General features: G+C 35.4%; 1 protein-coding gene across 1 annotated transcript; it reads right to left on the minus strand.

The window, feature by feature from the left end:
• Positions 1–16,330: 16,330 nt before the first annotated feature.
• LOC128668552 (uncharacterized) lies at positions 16,331–18,875 on the minus strand (the record flags this gene model as incomplete). The annotated part of the gene is made up of 2 exons (XM_053741713.1): positions 16,331–17,043; positions 18,128–18,875. Coding segments are annotated over 2 exons (1,461 nt in total), but the record flags the coding sequence as incomplete, so codon positions are not given.
• Between the last annotated feature and the right edge of the window lie 5,428 nt (positions 18,876–24,303).

A 24,303-nucleotide genomic window follows, 5' to 3' on the forward strand; every position in this document is an offset into this window, starting at 1 on the left:
AGATTCAATCAGAAAATAATAATTTTTTAAAAATTATTTTCCGATTGAAACCGATTAAAACTAATTGAAAAAAAATCAATCGGATTCAATCACATTCAATCGGAAAATAATAATTTATTTCTCGATTATATTCCGATTGAATCTGATTAAAACTAATTGAAATATTTCAATCAGATTCAATCGGAATATAATCGAGAAATAAATTATTATTTTCCGATTGAATCTGCTTAAATCCGATTGGTTTTTTTTCAATTAGTTATAAGCAGATTCAATTGCAAAATAATCATTTTTTCACGATTATTTTCCGATAGAATCCGATAGAAGATTCTCAATCAGTTTTAATCGGATTCAATCGGAAAATAATATTTTATTTCACGATTATTTTCCGATTGAATCCGACAGAAAATTTTCAATTAGTTTTAATCGGATACAATGAGTGAATAATATTTTATTTTTAAGATTACTTATCATGTTTTTATTAACTCGCTTTCATGTATGTCTGCCCGGGTGCGCGGAAAAAAATGTTAGCTTGAGACCTAGCAATTTTTATTATGCTGTCGACCAAGCTTGAAACAGGAAATGAAGCATCAAAAAAATTATTATACTCATACGAAAATTTATTATGCTGTATCAGAATACTTACTACGCGCGAGAGACTTATCGATAAACTTTAATAACAATTACTTTCATACATTATAATAATTCTGATGCGACGTAACAATTTTTCGTATGAATATAATAATTTTTTGGATGCTTCAGTTCCTGTTTCAAGGTTGGTCGACAGCATAATAAAAATGGCTAGGTCTCGAGCCTACTTATTTCTCCGAGTAGAATGTTCTAATTGATTTTGAACTTTCTTCCTGATGAGCTAGATATATTGCTAAAGTCCCTAGTAAAAATAAAAGGAGGCACTGGCTAGCGCCTCGCTAGTGTCGCTAGAATCAATGCTAATGGTAGATGACAAACGAGGCGGCCCTTGTTTATTTTTAATAGAGGTGTCCCGAGTCAAAAAACAAATTCCAGTTCGAACCTCAAAATGTGTGGAAAGTAATTCCAGTTTAGGCCTCAATGTTTTAGTTATGAGCAATTTTACATAATTGAGGGCTAAACTGGTATAAAAAAAAATTTGCGGGGATCTCAAATTCCTCATAATATAAAAAAATTTAGTGCTCCAGATTTAGGCCTCAATTTCTCAAATGATGTAACATACGCAGATTCCCTCACTTTTTTTCGTAAAAAATAAATACTTTGGACGGAGAATCTCAAAAAAGTTGACCCAAAAATAAATAATTAATTACAAATTTGCAGAAAAATTACCGGAACCTCTATAAAGTATAACAAATGAAAATGAATATTTATTTTTATTTATATCCATTCAAAAAAAATTTATTAGTTACTATGAGAAAATAGTTAACTGAAAGAAAATTTAGTATACATTTCTTCAATTAAAATACAAAAATTTATTGAGAACAAAATGTTTGATTTTGTATTCTATATTATTTAGGAAGTTTGAAAAAAAAAATTTTTTTTGAGACCTATTAAAAATTTGTCCAGGAATATATGAAAGCGAATAATAATAATAATAAATTAATTAATTCATTTTATTTTACATATAATTTTTCTAAGTACTCAGATTTTTTTTTTCAACTCGAAAATTTTCTAAGTCCAGAAAACGGTAATCTATTTTTTGAGGATTTTGAGAGCTCCGTTAGAATTTAAAACCGATGAAGAGTTTGCATTTAGACCTCATAGTTCTCACTGAGGATTTAGAGTGCCAATATCGTATCATTTTCCGACCGGTAAATAAAAGATCAAAGGAATTGAAGTTTTTGAGGTCCAAACTAGAATTTGTTTTTTGACTCGGGCATAGTATCTATGAGATACGAGTAGTTTACATTGGACAATAAAAAATTGTAAGCTTAATATAGTATAAATCTTTTTTACTGTAAAATGTTCTGCAATTAATAATAATAATTTATAGCAATTTAAAAAAAAAGTTATTTAATTTACATAGTTTATAAATGGACAAATTTGACACTCGAGAGAAAGTAGTTTAAATTAAATTTAAGAGCTAAAATTTTCAGGGAATTTTTTTCTCGATATAAACGGCAAAATTATCTTGTGTCGGCTAGAAAAAAAATCTGGGCGTCGGTTGACCCTGCGGGCCAGCCCCAAAACTTCCCGCTGTTTTCGACCTCAAAGAGCTCGAAAATATTAGTGTAGATATATTTTCGAGCTCTTCGAGCTCGCAAATCCTATCACATGCAATTGTTTTTTTACGATCTTCTCAAGCTCTAACAAGTTACCTGTTATGCTGAAGTTTGAAAATTTAAGAATCGAAAATCATCAATGAAGCGGTTTTTAAAATTTAGTTCCTGATTATGTTCAGTAAAATAAGTGTATTGAGGCAGAAATCAATGTCAGGGATCAAAATCAAGATTTAAATAAGTTTTGACTCATGTAAGAAACAATAAAATATGAAATATCCGATAAAAATATTAAAAACTACGTTTTATCGATTTTTTTGTTGATAATATGATTTAAACTAAAAACCAAGTTCAATGACTTTATATGATCAAAAGAAACCATAAAAAAGATGAGTTGGTATGATATCAGGCACATTTTATTAGGTGTACAAAAAAGTTCTACCCGTTTTTCAAAGATGGAGTTATCTAACAGCTATTTATAGGTTAGCTATGAATACGTATATGTACATGCACAGCTGTTTGTACTCTTTAAATTCATCAAACTTTTAATATATTAATCTTCGATATATATATTTTTTTATTAAGTTAAAAATGGAAGTAAGTAATGAGCATATCCGCCATTGTCTTTTATATGAATTTCATCAAGGAAAAAGTGCTGCTGAAGCTCAAAGAATAATCTGTGCAACTTATGGTGACAATGTTATTGATGACAGTACTTGTCGAGGATGGTTTCGGAAATTCACAAACGGAGATTTTAATTTAAATGATAAACCACGCTCTGGAAGACCTTCAACAATCAGTGACGAGAAATTGGAAGAATTACTGAATCAAGATTCTGCACAAACACAACAAGAACTTGCGAAAAAGTTAAACGTTACTCAACAAGCTATTTCTGAAAGATTACATGCTTTAGGTAAGATACAAAAAGATTTAAAATGGGTACCTCATGAATTAACTCCAGAACAACGAGAGAGACGAGTTGACACCTGCCTGTCGTTGCTTTCACGACATAAAAAAAAAGTTTTTTGTGGAAACTTGTAACAGGGGACGAAAAGTGGGTTTACTATGAGAATCCTAAACGTCGAAAACATTGGGTAGACCCAGGACAACCAACGACATCAACACCAAAACGTAATGTTTTTGGAAAAAAAATATTGCTTTGTATTTGGTGGGATGAGTGGGGCGTGCTATATTATGAGTTACTCAAACCAGGAGAAACCGTTACTGGAGAACGCTACAGTTGTCAATTAAAAAAATTAGCAGATGAAATCAACAGTAAAAGACGATTTGCGGGACAAAAACCTCGACCAGTGATACTGCAGCATGATAACGCCAGGCCTCATAGAAGTTCAATCGTCCACCACACTATAAATGATTTACAGTGGGAAGTTTTACCGCACCCGGCGTATTCACCAGACCTTGCACCGTGTGATTTTCACCTATTCCGTTCATTGCAAAATTACTTGACTGACAAACACTTACAAAATGAAAACGAAATGCAAAAAACAATAGATGATTTCATTTCGACAAAAGATCAAGCCTTTTATCGCCGTGGGATCCATCAGTTGCCTGAGCGTTGGCAAAGGGTAGTAGATGCTGATGGTGGTTATTTTGATTAAAATTTGTATTTTATTTAAAATTTTTAAATATATTTTTTTTTGACAAAAAACGGGTAGAACTTTTTTGTACACCTAATAGTCCGTTATATTATGATTTATCCGGAAAAAATAACATAAAATGTTATTTTTTTAACATTTCAACGCCGATATCTTTTGAACTAATCAATCGATTTTGATAGTTAACGTGGCAATCGGCGCGTTTTATTGAATTCTATAGCTGATTAAAATTTGAAATCGATCGCGTCAGTCGTTTCGAAAATATTTAGAAAAAACCATTTTTCACCATTTCTTTCTCCCGCGATAACTCTTGAACGAATTATCCGATTTTGATGTTTGAGGTGGCAATCGACGCGTTTTATTGAGTACTAGAGCTGATTAGATTTTGAAGTCGATCGTTGAACTCGTTTCTGAGAAATCAATAAAAAACTAAAAAAAAAAAATATTTTTCGTAATTCGCCATTATTTTCGAGTCTACTCGATCAAATAATCTGAAATTTTCAGAAAAGTTGATGGCCAACAAGCTCTTTCGATTGCCCCCTCAACCATCCAAATCGGTTCATTAGTTAAAAAGTTATAGACCGGTCACACACACACACACACACACACACACACACACACACACACACACACACACACACACACACACACACACACACACACACACACAAACATACACACACTCGGACATCATTCTGAAAATAGTCGATTTTCGAAAATCGGGGTGAAAACAATAACTTCCCGAAATTTTTGAAAATCGTCGATTTTCTTAGCGGGAAGTTAAAAAAGTTTCGTTCCAAACGAAGCGGATTCAATTAGAAAATAATAATTCTTTTATGAATTATTTTCCGATTGAATCCGATTAAATCCAACGGATAATTTTCCAATCAGTTTTAATCAGATTCAATCAGAAAATAATAATTCATTTATCGAATATTTTCTGATTAAATTCGACAGAAAATTTTCAATCGGATTGAATCGGAAAATAACAATTCAGATAGTATTGATGATTATTAAAATTTGGGCAGATATGAATTTCATTTATCATTGATTCAGCAATTTTTAAAATATCAGAGTATAGAATTTCATCTGTCCTTCCAATTTAATCAATTTTATAAAAAGTTAAAACAAGCATTTTTCAGGATTATATAAAATTTTTTTTTGAAGAACTGTATTGATTGAATTGAAATTATCACGAAAATAAACGGAAATATTAATAAAAAATTATGTATATATTAGATTGGTTAAAAAAAAAAATTTTTTTTTTTTTGGTATCCAAAAATTGAAAGTATACCTAAAAAGCAAAATTTCGGAACCAATCCAAGCTCTTAATAATAGTACGGTTAGAGTTAATCCGTTTTTTTTGTACTCTGTAAACATGAATAAGTGAAATAGGTGAATATTCACTTATTCTAAGTGCCAATCGGACGACTTTTTTAAATAAGTGGTTCGGATTGCACTTAAAATTAATGAATATTCAACGATTTCACTTGTTCATATTTACAGAGTATTTAAATAACACGGGAAAAAAACTTTTTATTTTTTAGAATTTTCTAACTTTCAAGATAATCAACGAATTATTATGCACGATAGATATTTTTGTAGTAAATTGAATGATCTACAACAAAAGTCTCATCATTTTTTGATAAATCTAACTGTTCAAAAGTTATTTGAGCTTAAAGTCAAATTTATAGTAAATTTTGAAATCTTTTTACTTTTCCGGCGAAGCTATCAGTTTTATCAGAAAATCTCATAGAAACTTTTTTGTAGGTAATTTCATTTCTCAAAAATTTTGATGAATAAAGTTTTTCAAAATTTCGTTTTTTTTCTAGTTATTTTCATTTCAATGTCAAGCTCTTAAAAAAATAATTTTCTGATTTATATTTTATAAATTCTAAAATATATTTTTTGTATTTTAACTTATATTTTTTAAAAAAATTTTTTTCATGGGGGTGATTAACGCAAGGATTTTCGTATGCTCCAACTAATAGAAAAAAAAGTTGCTTGATCCAAGAGAAAAATTTCTTAGGAGGAAAGACATATATGCAAGAGAGAAAATTCACCAGTCCTAGACAATAGCAGTGGGAGTAGTTCGGTTCTCGCCACTAGATAGCGCCTGCTACTTGTGTAGTGTCCCTGGTAAGAAACGTAGTTCAGACGTATTATATTCCCGACTTGGAAGCAATTCTGACAAGAGCACTCCTCTGTTCTCTGACAGAGTGACAAGTACTATTTTTGGTGGTAATTTAGTATATCCTATATTACTTCATGACATGCAATCTAATAGTTAATATAGATTCAACGTAGATTTTGATATATTCGATTTTTTGATTTTGTACTGTTTAATAATATATAAAATTATTTTTTCCCGGGAGTCGGTAATTTTTGATTAATTTACAATCGAAACCTTCCGGAAATATCCGATTAAATCCGATTGAAAGTCAATCGGAAATTTCTGATTAACTTTCAATCGGAATCATTCGGAAGTTTCCGATTGAATCCGATTGAAACTGATTAAAAGTCAATCGGAAATTTCTGATGAACTTTCAATCAGAATCATTCGAAAGTTTCCGATTGAAACTGATTGAATGTCAATCAGAAATTTCTGAGTAAATCTGATACGACGTTTTCAATCAGTTTCAATCGGAGTTTTTAATCAGGGTTGTGCGCACAAGTATTTATGAGCAATTATTATTATTTGTATCTATAGTGCTATTGAGTGCAATTATTTATTATTTGGGAATTTCATAAGATTATAAACAATTGGCGAATATTGTTTTTGCAAATATAAATTATTAATTTTATATAACATTTAATTTTATGATTTAAAATATAACTGAGAAACACATGGTCACCAACCCGGTAGTTATTTAACTTTTATTTGTTTAATTAATAGCTATCTCTTTCTTGCTAATCCTTTTCCTGACCTGAAAACTGCTCCCTGATCATTTTATTTATGTTTCATTTTTATTTTATTTGAATTTGTTCGTGGAGGTGCACGAACTAGCGCCCAACTAGGATTTCTAACCCAGCCTGATAAGAGCTGTGTGCCCAGTAAAGATTTGGAGCATCTCCAGACAGGATTTTTGTTTTCGTTATTATTTTTATTTTCAGTTTTTCACCATCGGAGGGCCATAACGGCTATTTGACACTAACCACACTCCGCCGTGGGTCGTGTGAAATAGAAGAGAACGTTATAAATTGTTTTCTAAACATATAGATTTCTAAACAATATATTGCTTTAGCGAGCCATCTTGCATGATGCGTCGCACCTGGAGCTCTGAACTTGACGCCATTTTTTGGAATACCACCCAGAAAAATATAACTTACCAACGAGAATTCTCGATAATCATCTCTTGAAAATCATTGACAATTCAAACAAGATAAATATATAAATTATATTTTAATTTCCATGCCCAATAAAAGTAAATTTAGTACAATAAAAAAAAGATGAGAAAATTACTCTTTGAATACTTGAAATACTAAATAATAGCTTAAATATAATTAAAAAAAATATGAAATAATAAATATCAGCCGATTCTTTAATTATTATCTCTAATTGATTTTTGATAAAACTGATTTTTTCTTTCCTAGATTCATTCAATAAATTTACTATATCTTCATTATTAACCCCAATATCATATTTAAATAAATCAATTTTATCCCAATAATCTTGAAATCTTTTGAAGATTAGTACATTTGGTCCCGTTGTTATTGGTCATGCTTCTACCACATTTCCTAGAATTATTTCATAAATGTGGTGACGACAGGCAAGATATTATAAATCTTTTTTAAATTTTTGAGCTAACAAAGTGCATGTGCCATTTAAATAGCCTGCAATTATGATAATTACATGAATGAATGAACCAATAATTATAAATTCAAACGGAATTATTTTCTATCAAAAAAGTAATTTATGAAAAATTTACCGGTGTTGACGCTGGTTGTGTCAAAAGACATTTCTTTAATTCTATCCGCAATATTCCACTCATTCACCATTTCAGAAATAATCTCAGCTTGATTAAGTCCTGTTGCTTTTTCAAGCATTGGGACACCGAGGAATTGTTCGGTATCTAAATCTGAAATAACTATCGGAAGTCGCTCTACTTTTTTTTTGTTGAACATGTAGGGAGAGATTTTCCGTCCCAATGAATAACAAGACATTGAGCAACACTAAGACCGTTTTTCAGCGTTTCTATAATTTTTTTTCTAAATTCGATACGAGCATTATGTATAGTTGTACGGTTCAAATTAAATCTATTTACATCCAATCCAAAGCTGTGGAGTACTGAAGAAAAAAAGATACATTGCCTGTCTATCGCTTGTTTGCGTACAATCTAACATTGACACAATATCAGGCGTCATAATAATGACTTTTTTATTTTTGTCGGAGGGATTTCAATTTCGAATTCTGAACGAGCACGCTTGAGATCATTGTCATTCGATGATTGACTGGTTGCCGAGCTCTAAGACAATTTTCTGACTTAAATCTATAAAAATGAATAAATAATTAATCTTAGAAATAAAACTTAATCACTGGATAAATTAATTTAAAAAAGTTTATGGTAGTGATTGATTAATTGCTTCCTGAATTTATAACTTTAACAATAAGCTTACTGACAAAATACTATTTTCCAAACAAGAATTTCTCGGTTCAAGAAATCCATTCAAAATATTTATTTTATTATTATTAATTATCAATTTCTTGAGAAAAGAGCATCAAATTTATTTTTGTTATTATATGAATTTGATATTCTATTGTGAAAAAACAAAAGAATAGCTTTACTTGAATTAAATAAAAATTATTTCCTTCAATTCTACGAAATTCTTGAGACAAAATTATGTACTCTTGAAAATTATCAAGAATATATGTTCTTATATCAAGTAAATGTTCTTGATAAAAATATTTTTTTTCTCAGTGTAATAAATTGAAAATGTTTGTATTTCTTCAGATAAAAGAGTTAATAAAGCGTAATCTGGTTGAGGTTGAAAAATAATTTAATTTTTCACTAACAATCTCATTGGTAAAAAAAATTTTTTTTTTCTTAATTATTATCTTTGTTGGTTATTTCGAATAAAATCAATACTTAACATTTTCATCACCATTAATATTAATATTATCTTCATCATTATTCAATTCTTCAAGTTGTTGAATTTCGATATTTATGGGATTTTCTAATGTTAACGGCACACATTTATTATTACTACCTTTTGCACGAATTTCCATTAAATATATTCGTAAATTATCTGGTAAATTTTGAATTTCGTCATTTTTAGAGATGTCGAATAATTGATCAAGCTTGGCATAAAAATTTTGTCCATGCTTTTGTTGTGTTGGCGATTTTTTTTCTATATCTCGACGAAGTTTTAATTTTTTATATTGGTCGTAAAACTTTTATAATTTTGTAATATTATGCTGCAATTGACTTGTTAGTCCTCGCGGTTTTGAGAATGCCGTAAAAATGCCGTATATTTTCGGCATTTATGCACATGCCGTAAATTTACCGTAATAATTTGGTATTAATATGGTTATATTGGCCAGTTTTTTTCCTGTAGTTATGCCATATACTTTCTGTACTTATGCTGTAGAGTTACCAGATTACTACAGTAATATTACTATAAAAATGCTGAACTTTTACTGAAAAAATGCTGCGAAAAAACTATAACAATACCGAACTTTTACCAATAAAATGCTGTATAAAAACTATTATACGATAATGTTACAATAATGAAATCGTTGTTTTTGTGATAATAATACTGTCAGTATCCTGCAATTTGCCACATTTACGCTGATGAAATAGAAAATTGTAAAAAATGTCCGAGTCCTCTCGTATGGGAAACTGGTTACCACCACTTTTCATATGCGAGGATCATATAAAAAGACCATGGACTTTAGCTCATCAGTTCTTTTAGGAATCAAACTCTGAACCTTACCGAACTCCGGACACTTGACGGTGTTCGTGGCTAGAGGATTGATATCCCGATTGAGCATTCGGTCACGTGAGCCCAGATCATTGGATCGGTCCTTGATCGTCGTAAGCACTCGTATAATCGGTATATTATTTTCTACTAGCTTCAGAAGCATAATCAACGCGATATTAGCGTATAGCATCCGATCACGTGAGCCCAGATCGTACGATTGGTCCTTGATCGTTGTAAGTCGTGAACTAATATCAACCGTTTAGCACCGGTACAGCGTTGATTATCTTCATCTTATTATAATCCATTTAATTTCATTCATTTTATTATTTTTATATTGAAATATACCACGAGAAACGTGAAGAATCAAAGAATATTTTACCGCGATAAATGCGAAGATTTTAAAGAATATTTTACCGCGAAAAGGTGAAGAATTTGAATAATATTTAGAAATATTTTTCCCGCGAAAAATACGCGAAGATTTTATAAATTTATATTACCGCGAAGACGCGAAGAATTTGAATACATTGAAATTATTTAACCGCGAAAAGCGCGAAGACCTTCATTTTAATTTAACCTACAGAGATTTAAAAACGCATAATCATTGAAGCTTATACAACAAGGTAGACTAAATAAATAAATAATTCGATAAATTTAAAATCACATTAATTGACCGCGAGAACGCGTCGTGAATAAGTGTCCTGTGTAACTGCTGACAGTCTTGACACCTCACCAAAACCTGTTTAGGGTAAGTTTTTGAATATTGTAACCATTGTTTGGTATTTTTTTATTTTTATATACTCTGAAATAATTGTAACCCATATGCATGGAACATTTGCTTTCATATTTACTATTCTTAATATTGCCATTTGTAACCCCTTTTGTATTTTGAGAATATTGAGTCATTTAATAAATAAATACTCGTTAACATAAAACATTTGAAAAACATTATTTATCAGACAATTTTACTTTAACAACGAGATAATAGCTTCACGAGGCTTTTCGGCAACCCACCTTCCTTTATCCCTTATTTTACTACCTGTCTAGCCGCTCAGACCGATAGTTCACAGTAGGGGGTACACAATCTTACGTTTACCGCTCGACGTTTGATTGTGAAATTAGATCAGTCACATAATAAATTGGAAATCGTTTTGGGTTTTATCAATATTGTCTTCAACAATACTGTGTGGGCGCGAATTAAATATAAAATAGAATAAGCTGAGCATTTGGTCACGTGAGCCCAGGTCATAGGATCGGTCCTTGATCAATGTAAGTTTTTTATTCACTATACTTTATACGAATATCGTACCTACGCCCATCACGATCTCCAATCGTGACATTACTTTGAAGTAAAAGATCCACCATAAATAATAAATTAAAGGAAGATTCCACTTCCTCGTATTCTTTAATGTTGTCCGCAACCTCCAAATCGCTCGTCTAAATTTTTTCTATCGCTACCGAAGGGAGAAATCCCGGATAATCAATTTAAATTCAAGCGGCGGACATAACAGCAACAAAATTTAGATTATTTAAGAAAATTTTCCGTTAATTGCAAATAACTTACCAGTAGATAGGTAAGGGGGTTTCTGTCCCAATTAGCATCAAAATGGGTACGATCTGTTGTATCGACTGAGGGTAAGTTAAGGATTGATGATAATGTGTCGGCTGTTGGTTTGCTTATCTGGGGCCTTTTTGATGCTAATTGACGTTATTTGGGGCCTTTTTGACATCATTTTAATGATAATTGGCGTTATTTGGCAGTGTTTTTACCGTTTGAGCTCATTGTGAGCTTATCTAGGACCCTTTTGAGCTCGTGTCCACCATTTTGAGCTCGTATCAGCCATTTTGAGCTCGTCTTATTATAGATGGCGCCTTGTGTGTATATTTTGAGTGGGAAAATTTGAAAACAAAATGACACCGTGATGGCGCTCAAGACTGATACTTTCTCAGTCTATCAGCCTTGAACGTCATCACGGGGCCAATTTACTTTCTGACCAATGTTTGATATATTCAAACTCGATGTAGTACGAGCACTTGCGAGAAGCCATGCCATCTAGTGGTTTAGTTTCTCTCCCCTCTTTTTTTGCTACTGCGTAGTAGATGACGTCATCCAACAAGTCTTAACTGGTTTTTTCCTTTGTTTTATTTCTAACTGCGTATATGATGACGTCATCCGATAAGTCTGAACTTGTTTTTGAGCTAGAGAGGGGGAAATGAGCTGAGCGTTGAGCTTACGAGCTCGCAGCAGTCAGTCTATATCGAGGAACGTTCTAGTTAACAGCTTGTGCTAATGGATAAAAAATTCAGTAAAAGTGAAAGAATTCTTCTCTTACATAACCGGCCATACACCGATAATCTCGACGATATTATTGAATCGTTATTTGGTGACGTGCCTCCTGAGGATATTGGAAAATTTATCAATAATGTAATTGCGTTTGCTAAAAATCTTGAAATTATTGAAAGTGCGCGAGAAGTATCGTGTCCAGGCTGTGCTGAAAAAAGAAATTTAGCACAGAATCTATTTGAAATTAGTGAAAAAACGGAAAAACTACAATTACGTATACTTAGAAAATCATAAAAATGGTTCCTCACGGTTTAAAGTATGTAAGAATTATTATTAAAAAAAAAAAAAAAACAAAAAAATTATTATTTTTTAATTAATTTAACTATAAATATTTAATTATTAACTTTTATAGACTTCATGTATGCATTGGTGAGTGTAACCACGATGCTCAAATCGAATTCGAGGATATAAGCAGCGAAAGTGATATTTTCGACGACGACGCTTGTATCCCTGATTTCTATTATTTTAGGAAAACGAATGAAGAGAGAAACAAAGAATTAGCAATTCGAACGAAAGAAATCGAATTACAATTGTCTCATTGGAAAGAAATATTATTAAACTTCAAAGATCGCAAAGATTATGAACAAACCTGTCATGAAATCACTTTTATATTAACTAAGTTATTGTTTAAAGCTAACAAACCGCAATAATAATGGACTTAATAATTGATTTTGTGGGTTTCGAGATGCCTGATGGCAGATTTGTGATAAAAGAACTTTGTGCTACTGATATTTATGATAAAGTGGGTACATATGGTCTTGCATGAAGTGAACATTGGTTGTTTGAACCACCTTTGGATCAAGTTGATGTTGCTGTAATGCAGAAAAGTGTTGATCATCATAAGCATCACCATTCAATATCATGGATAGCCGGATTGCTACCATATGAATTATTGAAAGACATTCTTGAAATTATGGTCAAACATACACGATACTTTTACGTACAAGGTGAACAGAAGAAGAAATGGTTTGAAGATCTCATTGACCCGGCTGTACCAATCATCGATTTAGAAAAACTGAAATTTTTCTCACTCTATCAAAAGAATGATTTCTTGAAATATCAATGTCCATACTATGCATATCACTTGGAGAAATTGGATACTTCATGTGTATTTCAAAATGTCCAAGAGTTCAAGAGATGGTTCTGGCATTTTTATGGAATTCAACCAACATACGAAAAGTCAGTTCAGATCTTCAATCAATTGGGGAATCTATTTTGTATGGATGATCGAGACATCGCATGCTTTGATGATACATTTATCCTTGAAAATGCAGACCAGCAAATTGATTTCGTTTAGCACAAACTACCAGAAGAATTAAAAAATAATGAAAAAATTGATTGGCTATCAAAGGTGTCGGGATCATCATATATTCCATGATGATATTCCTGATAGCTTTGCATATCCATTCAAAAAAGATTGCTCTAACTGTATATTTTTAGGTTAAGAGAAAAAAAACTATATTTTATGTAAGACTAAATGTATATTTTGATGTTAAGAAAAAAGACTATATTTCATGTAAGACTAAATGTATATTTTGAGGTTATGTAAAACTAAAATGTACATTTTAGGTTAAGAAAAAAATATCTATAGTTTATTATGTATTTGAGGTTATGTAAAATGAAAAAAATATTTCAGGTTATATAAGACTTAAATGTATATTTTAGGTTATAAATAATAAAAAACAATGTATATCAATATAAAAAAAGTTTATTCATTTATAAATGTAAGTTTTTTAATTAATACAGGTTCAATAATTATATTTAATTTATTAATTCTTTGTTTAAATCGTTCTCGATCTCTTGCTGCTTGTTCTCATTCGCCTCTTCTTGCTTGCTCGTGTGCAAATCTCCATACATACATGTAATGTATGGTGGGCGTTGGATTAAATTTAACACTCTTCATATTAGTTTCCGTACGATGCTGCTTATAGGATTATACTCGACTATACGATCATGTATAATGAGGCAATAAGCTGATGTCTGCGCAGAAAATTGATTTGTAGATTCAAATTCCAGACGAACGTCCACTGGTCCAGATTTTATCGATTCGTTTTGTTTCGAGCAATCGATAACATACAGTGATGCTTGTTCCAAAAATTTATTCTTTGTTAACAGTGGCTCAGGTTTTTTGTTGTAGAATGAAGTTTGAAAATTTATATACATGTCATACAACAAAGCATATTGATTGTTTGCAATGTTGAGGTACAAATTCCCATAAGGATAACTCTGAGAGCTTAGAAATAATTTTATGTCTCTGATGTTGCAGTGATCAAATACGCTGGCATTTTTAGTTGCATCATTTTTTCTTGCTGTTTAAAATCCAAGGATTACAAAACGTGGTTTTTCGAGCTGCGTAGATGTTTTGACAGCCCAAATGTGCTTCGAAATATTAGGTATTAGTGGATACTCGTACAGCGCCCAAGCCTGGAAACTGATTGAGATAGCTGGATCACTTGTGATATCATTCAAAGCTTAAATTTTCTGTTTATCAGCCATAGTCACATATGGTACAATCTACTCGATTTTTTGCAGCGTAATTTTAACAGCTTCAGCATGAGCTCCAGCAGCAGGTGTAGCCACAACATAGAAATTCATATTAGAATTTGGTCTTATTAAAATCAATTCATGCTTTGCATTGATGACAACTTTATTATAATCTTCAGCAAATCCAAGCAAAAGACTCAGTGGTATAGATACATCAAAGTAGCCATTGTCATTGAGTAATTTGTTGACAGCATCATTCACAATCCAGCCTGAATTTTCTAGTGTATTTTGTTGAGCTGGACTCAGTGATGTATATCCTCTCATGAGACTTGTGATGCCAACATTTTTGTTACGATCAATCTCAACACCATTGAGCTCATAGCGTATTTCTTCAAACATATAATATACTGTCATGTTTACCATGTGAGTAGTTGCACTTACAGCTGTACCATCAAATTTTGTGAATTTTCCGTACACATGCAGTGTACTTTTACTTGGAAGTAGACATAAATCTTGATGTTGAACAGCAATTCTTATTTCATCGCTGTTGTTGAATGTTGATGAAGCATACGGGAGATGAGCATGTGCTTGATAGTGTGCAATCGACTCATCAATAATGATTTGTCGTTGAATATTTAAGATTTCTGCCGCCATGGTCGTGTACACGTCAAACAACAAAAATAAATTTTTATTTTCTTAATTTTCCACGTAATTTTAGTCCTAGGCTCTGAAGAAACTGAGCGTTCTAATGTGTTAACACCTTGTGAGGTACTCGGTTACTGATGTTGCTCGACCATGTTGCTGTCGTTTTATACCCAGCACCACTTTTTGTCTCACACACGATACCCATTATTTTATAGACTTTATATGCAGTCTTATGGTTATTGTCTCACCTCTAAAATTAGCCAGTTTTCCGTCTTGATCAACAATTCTCAGTCTGAGATTTTGTATTGCTTGTACGGTGATCGGCAGATAAATGACGTGAGATGGCAATTCAACAATCTTATATCCTGGTGGTACACTTGGAAAAAATTCATGAATAGTGTGAACTTTGTGCTCATTTATACAAGCGCCTGATGTGATGTTGCACTCAACCCTCAGAGCATTGAGTTTTAATATTTTCACTGGTAAATCTGATGAGTGAGTTTTATGTGGTGCTAGCTTTCGATTTGCAAATCCCAGTAGTCCACCAATAGAATCTTGAGGTGTAAAATTCACAAATTGATCACACTTAACTTCACTTCGCAATTCATTATTATTGGCTCTTATGCTGATGCTGAGTCTTTGTAATTTCTTTTGAATGTATTTTTCAATGTCGGTGATTTCGTAACTTCCTGTTGGTATTGTGAAGACTCTCTCTTCAACAGTTTCATATTTTCCAGCTTCTATATTTTCACTCATTGTATTATCTTCAGTTACTGAGACATTGTTATCAAACTTTGTAATTATTGCTACATTTCTTTTAGCTCTTTTTTTCTTGACTATTTTTTTCTCATCAACATTATTTTTATCATTTGTATCAATTTTTTCGATATCAATATTATCCACAGGATAAGAGACATAGAATTTATTAGCACCATCATCAATATTAGGTATTGAATTAAATGTTAATAACTCTACAAGTCCCAGGACATAATTTTTATTTGGTGATAATTCAATTGGTGGGAAGTTGTTGGCCTCCAACACGGATGTAGATCCCGTTAACGTTAATGTGAATGACTCAGCCATGACTGATGTGTTGTACACAGAGTCACATCAATTTATAGTTGTCCAATGAGAAATTTGAGACACAAATGTCCACATATAATTGTATCAAAATCCTGATATCTTTTGTGATTATATTTTACGCTACCAACATCGAGATATTCCATAAGATCTTGCGGTGGTTGTAAATTACCAAAACTGTCAAAGTAAACAACTTTATCATTGTTTTTCTTGTAAGCAACCCAATGAGTACCAGGTCCAAGTTTATCATCAAGATTAATAATAGCTGATTCATTTTTTCTTAGTCCAGTTTCAGGTAAATCATTTCTCATAAAAACACCACGAAAGTTTGAAATTTTTAGAGCTTTAGCGTATTTCAGTAAATCGATGTTTGTGAGTGCTCGATATGGTAGCTCTACTTGTTTTTTTGACTTGCATCCTCTGCCTGCTGGATATGGTCTCAAGTATAAGCCCATATCACGTCTGTAAGGTCTCAAGTATAAACCTTTACCCATGGATATTTGTTCCATTTTTAAATTATGTCGTTTGCTCTCCTCCAATCGATTTTTAGCAGCACTTGCATCATTTACAGCTTTCGCTATACCAGCTGCACCTCCAGCCAAAGCTCCTGTTGCACTCAGGCCGGCAAGAAGTGGTATTAAAAATGGTAGTACACCACCAACTTTCGATGGAACTGGTAAAATTCGTGGCAGCCTGATATTTTTTTTCCCACCAGATTTTTTAACTGCCTGACGAGCACCCTTCATTGCTGTTTTAATTGGATCACCTCCAGGAGTCATAGAATTTTTGGCAGCTGTGACAACTTGTCTTAGTGCTACTTGTTCCTTTACACTAGTCTTTCTCTTGCTAGTCTTTGTTAAATGAGCGAATAAACTAAATGGATCTGGTTTAGGCGAGGTTGGTTAAACAATTAAAAATTACACAGATTTTGTCACTAAATAAATTATAGATTTATTTACACTTATTTACACTTAAAAATTATGAGAATTATGATTAATAGCGAATGCGACTAGATAAATTATACGCGATAGCGAATGCAAACTCAAAGATATAATTCACGTATAAAATTGACACGTGGTCAATAGCGGTTAAGTCAATACTAATTAATTAACAATTAATTTTTGTCACAAGAACAATTTATTTATTCTCAATAAATAGCAGCCTTGATGTACTGTCTAAATATTGAGGATAATTTAGCGTAGTGATTTAGTTATAATTTTACACAAAATATTTACTGAAGCGGTTCAAGCACGAGGTTGCAAGTAGCAAAGACACGTTGTAGAAACTCTGAGCGAAGCGGTTAGACAGATAGTTGTAGAAAGAATATTGGTAGCGTCGTTGAGTCGTCGAGGAGCTTGGTGTCGACGTGGCAGCCTTGCTGCATATAACGAATTTTCCTATTGGCTTAAAAGCGCGCCAAAAGGTAGCAGTTGATAGCGAGCTCTCTCATAGGCTGACCAATATAAAACGAATTTTGTGATTGGTCAGCTTGTAGCGGGTTCTCAGGACGTCTTGACACGATCCTGAGTTAGAAATTGTATGTGCCGGGCCCAAATAGCGAGTGACCCGGCACTATTCTGACCTTCAGTCAGTAGCGAGCTCGGCTTCTCCCGAGCCGAGCGGAAATGCACGAAGCTTGATTTAAATTAATCAAGCTCGTGACTGAACATTCTCCCCAGCGCTGGCGACTGTGTCGACTGGATTGTCTTCTGGAGAGTGCACTGGTAGTACACACAGCTTAGCGATTGGTCGTACAAGTTCCGTGGTAGCGGTCTTCAGCGTGACTACTCGAGTCAGGCGATCTCTGCCTGGATGTAATGCGAGTACTCGAGCAAGCGGCCATTTCGATGGTGGGAATCTTTCATCAGTCAACAAGACTAATGAACCCACTTTGATGTTGTTTTGCGGATTATGCCATTTCGAAATAGATTGATGACGTTGCAGGTACTCTGATGACCATCTACTCCAAAATCTCTGGAACATTTGTTGTAATTGTTGCCAGCGTGACAACGCAGCTGAACTATTTTCCAGTAGCGAGGGCCCAGGTACAGCGATAAGCGGTTCACCGATGAGAAAATGTCCAGGAGTTAGAGCGGTTAAATCTGCAGGATCTTCAGATAGAGGAGCGATCGGTCTTGAATTTAACACAGCCTCAATCTGTGTTAGGACTGTAGCGAGTTGGTCGTAAGTCAATAGCGATTCACCAATAGTTCGTATGAGATGGAACTTGATTGACTTTACGGCTGCTTCCCACTTGCCACCAAAGTGAGGAGCGCTTGGTGGGTTGAACTTCCAGTCTGTGCCATCTGTAGCGAGTAAATACTGAAGTTCCTTTAGTTGCCTCGATCCTGCTGCGAATTCTTTCTTTAGCGTGGCGTCTGCTCCTACAAAATTTGTACCACAGTCCGAGTATAGGATACTGCAGGCACCTCTTCGACTAGTGAATCTTCTAAATGCTGCGACGAAAGCGTCAGTAGAGTAGTCGGTGACAATTTCAATGTGTATAGCGGACGTAGCGAGACATACAAACACAGCGATCCATCCTTTATAGGTTTTGGCACCTCGACCTTGGAAAGTCTTCAGTGTTACTGGCCCAGCGTAGTCTATTCCAGTGTGTAAGAATGCTTTAGATGGTCTTACACGAGCGGATGGCAATTGTCCCATTAATTGTTGTGCACGAACACCTCTATGTCTCGTGCACACGACGCAGCGAAGAATATGTGATCTGACTGGAACTCGACCACCTTCTATCCAGACAGATCTCCGTAGATCAGCGAGAGTCAATTGAGTTCCCCCATGGAGTGTTCTTTGATGCGAATGATCTATCAATAGCGTACTTAAGCGTGATGACCTTGGTAAAATGGCTGGATTTTTCTGTTCATCATCCAGCAGCGAATTCTTCAAGCGACCGCCGACTCTGAGTACTCCGTTGTAGTCGACGTAGGGAATCAATTTAGCGAGATGATGATTTCGATGTAGAGAATCACCATCTTTCAATAGCTTCAGCTCCTGCGAATAGTACTGACTTTGAGTATACTTGATCAGCAATGTCTTAGCGAGTTCCAGGTCAACTTTAGAGAGTGGTGTGTCCAGTGTGGACTGTGGCACTTTTTTAAATTTAGCGATGGCACGAAGACAGATTCCAAGCGTGCGAAGTAATGGTGACAACTTAGAGAATTTCTCTAGTAGCGTGTATAGCGGGTGTGAATCTGCCTTGAAGATGGTAAAAACCAGACCTGGACGTTCTTCAAGATGTGATACCGTCTGCGTAGGGATAGCAAAAGATGGCCAGTTATCTTTTGATTGACTGAGCCACTTTGGTCCCGTCCACCATAGCGAATGCTGTTCTAGTTTGGCTGCTATTAGACCTCTTGAAGCGCAGTCAGCTGGGTTAAGTTTCCCAGGAACAAAATCCCAGTTGACACTTGGTAGCGATTCTTGAATCTTGGTGACTCTATTGCGAATGTGGACTTTCCATCTAGCTGGGTTGTTTCGTATCCACGTTAAGGATACAGCGGAGTCTGTCCACATGAAAACTGGAACGTTTTCAAGTTTCAAAACCTTCTTGACGTAGAGTACCAGTTGAGCGAGTAAGACAGCGGCATTGAGCTCCATTCTTGGTATAGTTATAGGCTTCAGTGGTGCAACTTGTGTTTTGGCACACACTAGCGAAATATTGGAACTTCCAGTAGCGTCAGTAACTTTTAGATAGACTACAGCAGCCATAGCGAGTTGTGAAGCGTCAGAGAATCCATGTAATTCGATTGATACACCATTTTTTACATGATTCCAGCGAGGTATCTGAATCTTCGAGATCTGATGTAGTTCATCTCGAAACAAATTCCATTCTTGAAGAAGCGACGGTGATAGCGTAGCATCCCAGTCAAAGTTCTGCAGCCAGAGCTTCTGCATGAACATCTTGGCTCTCACGATGATCGGTGCCAAGAAACCCAGTGGGTCAAACAAGCGAGCAATTTCAGATAAAATTGTGCGTTTAGTTGTTGGTGATGCTTCTGGAAGCGAATAGCCGAACTGGAATTTATCCTGTGTTGAATTCCAGGTTAGCCCGAGCACTTTTACCGTAGTATCCCCAAGCTCTCTTGGTGTATCTTCTTGGGTTTCACTTGGAGCGACTTGAGAGAGTAATTCAGTTGAATTACTTGCTCACTTGGCAAGCGGAAAACATCCTGTGGCACACATATTTTTTGTGTCGAGAGCAACTTGAATTGCCTCAGCGAGTTCATCTGCACCTCCATAGATGTCATCAACATAGCGTGTGTTAGTTACCGGTTCGACAGCCTTCGGAAATTTATTCCCTTCGTCTTCAGCGAGTTGTAATAGTGCTCTTCCAGCGAGATATGGAGCCGATGATGTTCCATAAGTAACAGTAGCGAGTGCAAATACTATTGGGATGTCATCTTCGTCAAACCAGAGTATGCACTGTAGATGATGATCTTCCTTGTCAACTGCAATCTGACGAAACATTTTTGTTACGTCAGTAGCGAATAGATAGCGATGGCAGCGGATACGAATAAGTACATCACTGATGTCAACTTGAATCTTTAGGCCCACATGAAGTATCTCGTTGACAGATATGCCAGATGTAGTTTTCCAGGACCCATTGAATACCACCCTGAGCTTGGTGGTAGTGCTCTGCTCTTTCAGAACCCCATGATGAGGCAACAGGTAGCTGTTCGGTGGTAAATCCTTTAACTTAATGCGTTTCATGTGTCCCAAGTCTTCATATTCTTTCAGGAAGTCGAAGTACAACTTCTTGTAGACTGGATCAGCTTCCAATCGTTTGCGCAGACGTAGTAAGGCGTATTGTGCAGCTCTAAGCGAATCACCCAGTTGACTTGGCGAAGATTTAAGCGGCAAGCGAACGACATATCGACCATCAGACTGTCTGTAGTGTGTATTGACAAAGTGTTGTTCACACTCTTCTTCTTCTTCAGTATAGCGTGTAGCAAATTCTGTCTGTGGCTCTTCTTGGTACCAAAACTTGCTTAACAAGTCTTGTAGTTGATCATCAACAGCGACATGATGACCATAAGCGGTCAATTTTGATGTAGCGGTGTCCACAGATCCATATATGATCCAGCCAAGCGATGTTGACTGAGCGATTGGGTCATTGTCACTTCCTTTTCGTATTTTAGCGTTGATTATATGTGCAGCTGGTGCTGCACCCAGAATGATGTCAATAGGTCGTGATGTCAAGAAGTCTGGATCAGCGAGTTGTAGCCCAGTTATATGCGGCCATTCCTTCTTTTTAGTTAGCGTAAATGACGGTAAGTTTACAGTCAATAGAGCAAGCACATGAGCTTGGATGGTAATAGAAGCGTTGTTGTGTAGCGAATGCAGCGTCATCTTGCATGACCCAAGCGAATGCCCAGCTGACACATTACCAATTCCACGTAATGGTACAGCTGCTTTACTGAGTTGAATATCCAGCTTCTTGATTAGCGAATGCGTCACGAAGGATAACTCCGATCCTTGATCAATAAGTACACGGGCTGTACATGTACTTCCTGTTAGCGAATTCAACTTAACAATAGCGGTAGCGAGTAAAACATTAAGCGAATGAGCTGAAAGCAGACTAAGTTAGCGAATTCAAAACAAAAGTTACCAAAATTGGAACTATTTGTTACCTGGGTCAGCTACAGGAGCGTCCTGTGCTGGTTTAGCGGCAGCACCATCGTCAAGATGCGTTGACGTGTGATGTGGCTGATCACAATGCCGGCACTTCTGCTTAGTTCTGCAATCAGCGTAGCGGTGGCGTCCCAAGCAATTGAAACAGAGACGATAATGCTGGACGATCGTTCTTCTGTTCAGTGGCGACGCCTTCTGGTAACTGGGGCAAAAGAGAACAAAGTGCTTCTCCTTGCAGATTGGGCACATGCCCGGTTCACTCGTACGATCCCTGGGAGTGAAAGCAACGTAGCTAGCGAAACCAGTAGATGTAGATGGCGTTGATGAGGTAACGGGTCGACTGTTCCCAAACTTCACTTGCTTGGTTGTAGTGGCTGACTTAGCGTAATTCTTAGGTGATGGTGGTCTTTCACTAGCACTCTTAGGTGTAGAGGTTATGGTTGCGCCAATCTCTGAATTTTCCCACGCACGCACCTTTGCTTTTAGCATGTCGTGTAATTGTTGGTAGGTGGGAAACTCATTCGATAACCCAAGCGAAGCCATCCATTCCACTCTCAAGTCTGATGGTAAACAGCGAACAGTCAAGCGAATTAAAAATGGGTCCAACTCACCAATTGGTATTCCCAAAGCAGCGATGGCGTCCAGCGATTTTTTATTAGCGAGTAGCAGCGCATCCAGATCAGCAGCGGAGTGTGAAGTCACCGGTTGACGATCCAACAAATCATCGATGTGCATGTCAAGCAATCGACGTGGATTTGTGTAGCGAGTATTCAGTAATTCCCAAGCGGGTTGAAAAGCGTCATCAGTGATCTGTAGATTAGCGAGTAGTGCAGCGGCCTCACCTTTTACCTGCGTCTTCAGGTAATGCATTTTTTGTGACCCGGTTAGCGAATCTTCATTAATAATGAGCGAAGTAAACAGGTCCTTGAACGAGTCCCACTCGTCATAAGAACCCTGGAAGGTTGGTAGTTTAATTTGCGGCAAGTTGGATTTATGCGCGCCTCCAAAGTAAGCGGTCTGATCATGATTAGCGGGCTGGGTTTCATGAGCAGGTTCTGGAGCAGGTCTAGCAGCGCTGAGTCTCACTCTGAGCTCAGTGTATACGAGATTAGCGGTACCGTATGCATTACCTGTGTGGTATTCATTTTCGACGATCTCAGGCACATCATCGAATAGTCTCTCATGAGTTGTGTTGAAGCGATTCCACAAATCATTGAGAATAGCGAGTTCAGCATCAATAGCGGCGGCACCTTGGTTAGCTAGTACAGCGTCAGTTAAGCGAGCAGACATATTGCGCATCGTGTCGATGCGGTTCATTTGAAGAGCGACTTGAGCTTCGGCGGCCATCTTGGTTTGACGTGGCACACAAAATGGACGCGATGACGTGAACCCGACGCTAAGTTTTCGATCTTTTTTTTTTGATTAAGTGTCCTTTTTACACCGGTGTGTAAAATAGATCACCCTGGGCAGCACTCTAGCAGTGCTCAGCAATGCCCACGGCACTTAGCGATTTTCACGACACAGAACTGACACTACACTTTTCTCACAATTTTTTTTTTTTTTTAAATAATTTTTAATTGTTTCATTTTCGCCAGATCCGGCTCGAAGGACCAAAATGTTAAATGAGCGAATAAACTAAATGGATCTGGTTTAGGCGAGGTTGGTTAAACAATTAAAAATTACACAGATTTTGTCACTAAATAAATTATAGATTTATTTACACTTATTTACACTTAAAAATTATGAGAATTATGATTAATAGCGAATGCGACTAGATAAATTATACGCGATAGCGAATGCAAACTCAAAGATATAATTCACGTATAAAATTGACACGTGGTCAATAGCGGTTAAGTCAATACTAATTAATTAACAATTAATTTTTGTCACAAGAACAATTTATTTATTCTCAATAAATAGCAGCCTTGATGTACTGTCTAAATATTGAGGATAATTTAGCGTAGCGATTTAGTTATAATTTTACACAAATTATTTACTGAAGCGGTTCAAGCACGAGGTTGCAAGTAGCAAAGACACGTTGTAGAAACTCTGAGCGAAGCGGTTAGACAGATAGTTGTAGAAAGAATATTGGTAGCGTCGTTGAGTCGTCGAGGAGCTTGGTGTCGACGTGGCAGCCTTGCTGCATATAACGAATTTTCCTATTGGCTTAAAAGCGCGCCAAAAGGTAGCAGTTGATAGCGAGCTCTCTCATAGGCTGACCAATATAAAACGAATTTTGTGATTGGTCAGCTTGTAGCGGGTTCTCAGGACGTCTTGACACGATCCTGAGTTAGAAATTGTATGTGCCGGGCCCAAATAGCGAGTGACCCGGCACGTTTCTGACCTTCAGTCAGTAGCG

This window comes from Microplitis demolitor, chromosome 9 (genome assembly GCF_026212275.2).
Source record: "Microplitis demolitor isolate Queensland-Clemson2020A chromosome 9, iyMicDemo2.1a, whole genome shotgun sequence".
Lineage (NCBI taxonomy): Eukaryota > Metazoa > Arthropoda > Insecta > Hymenoptera > Braconidae > Microplitis > Microplitis demolitor.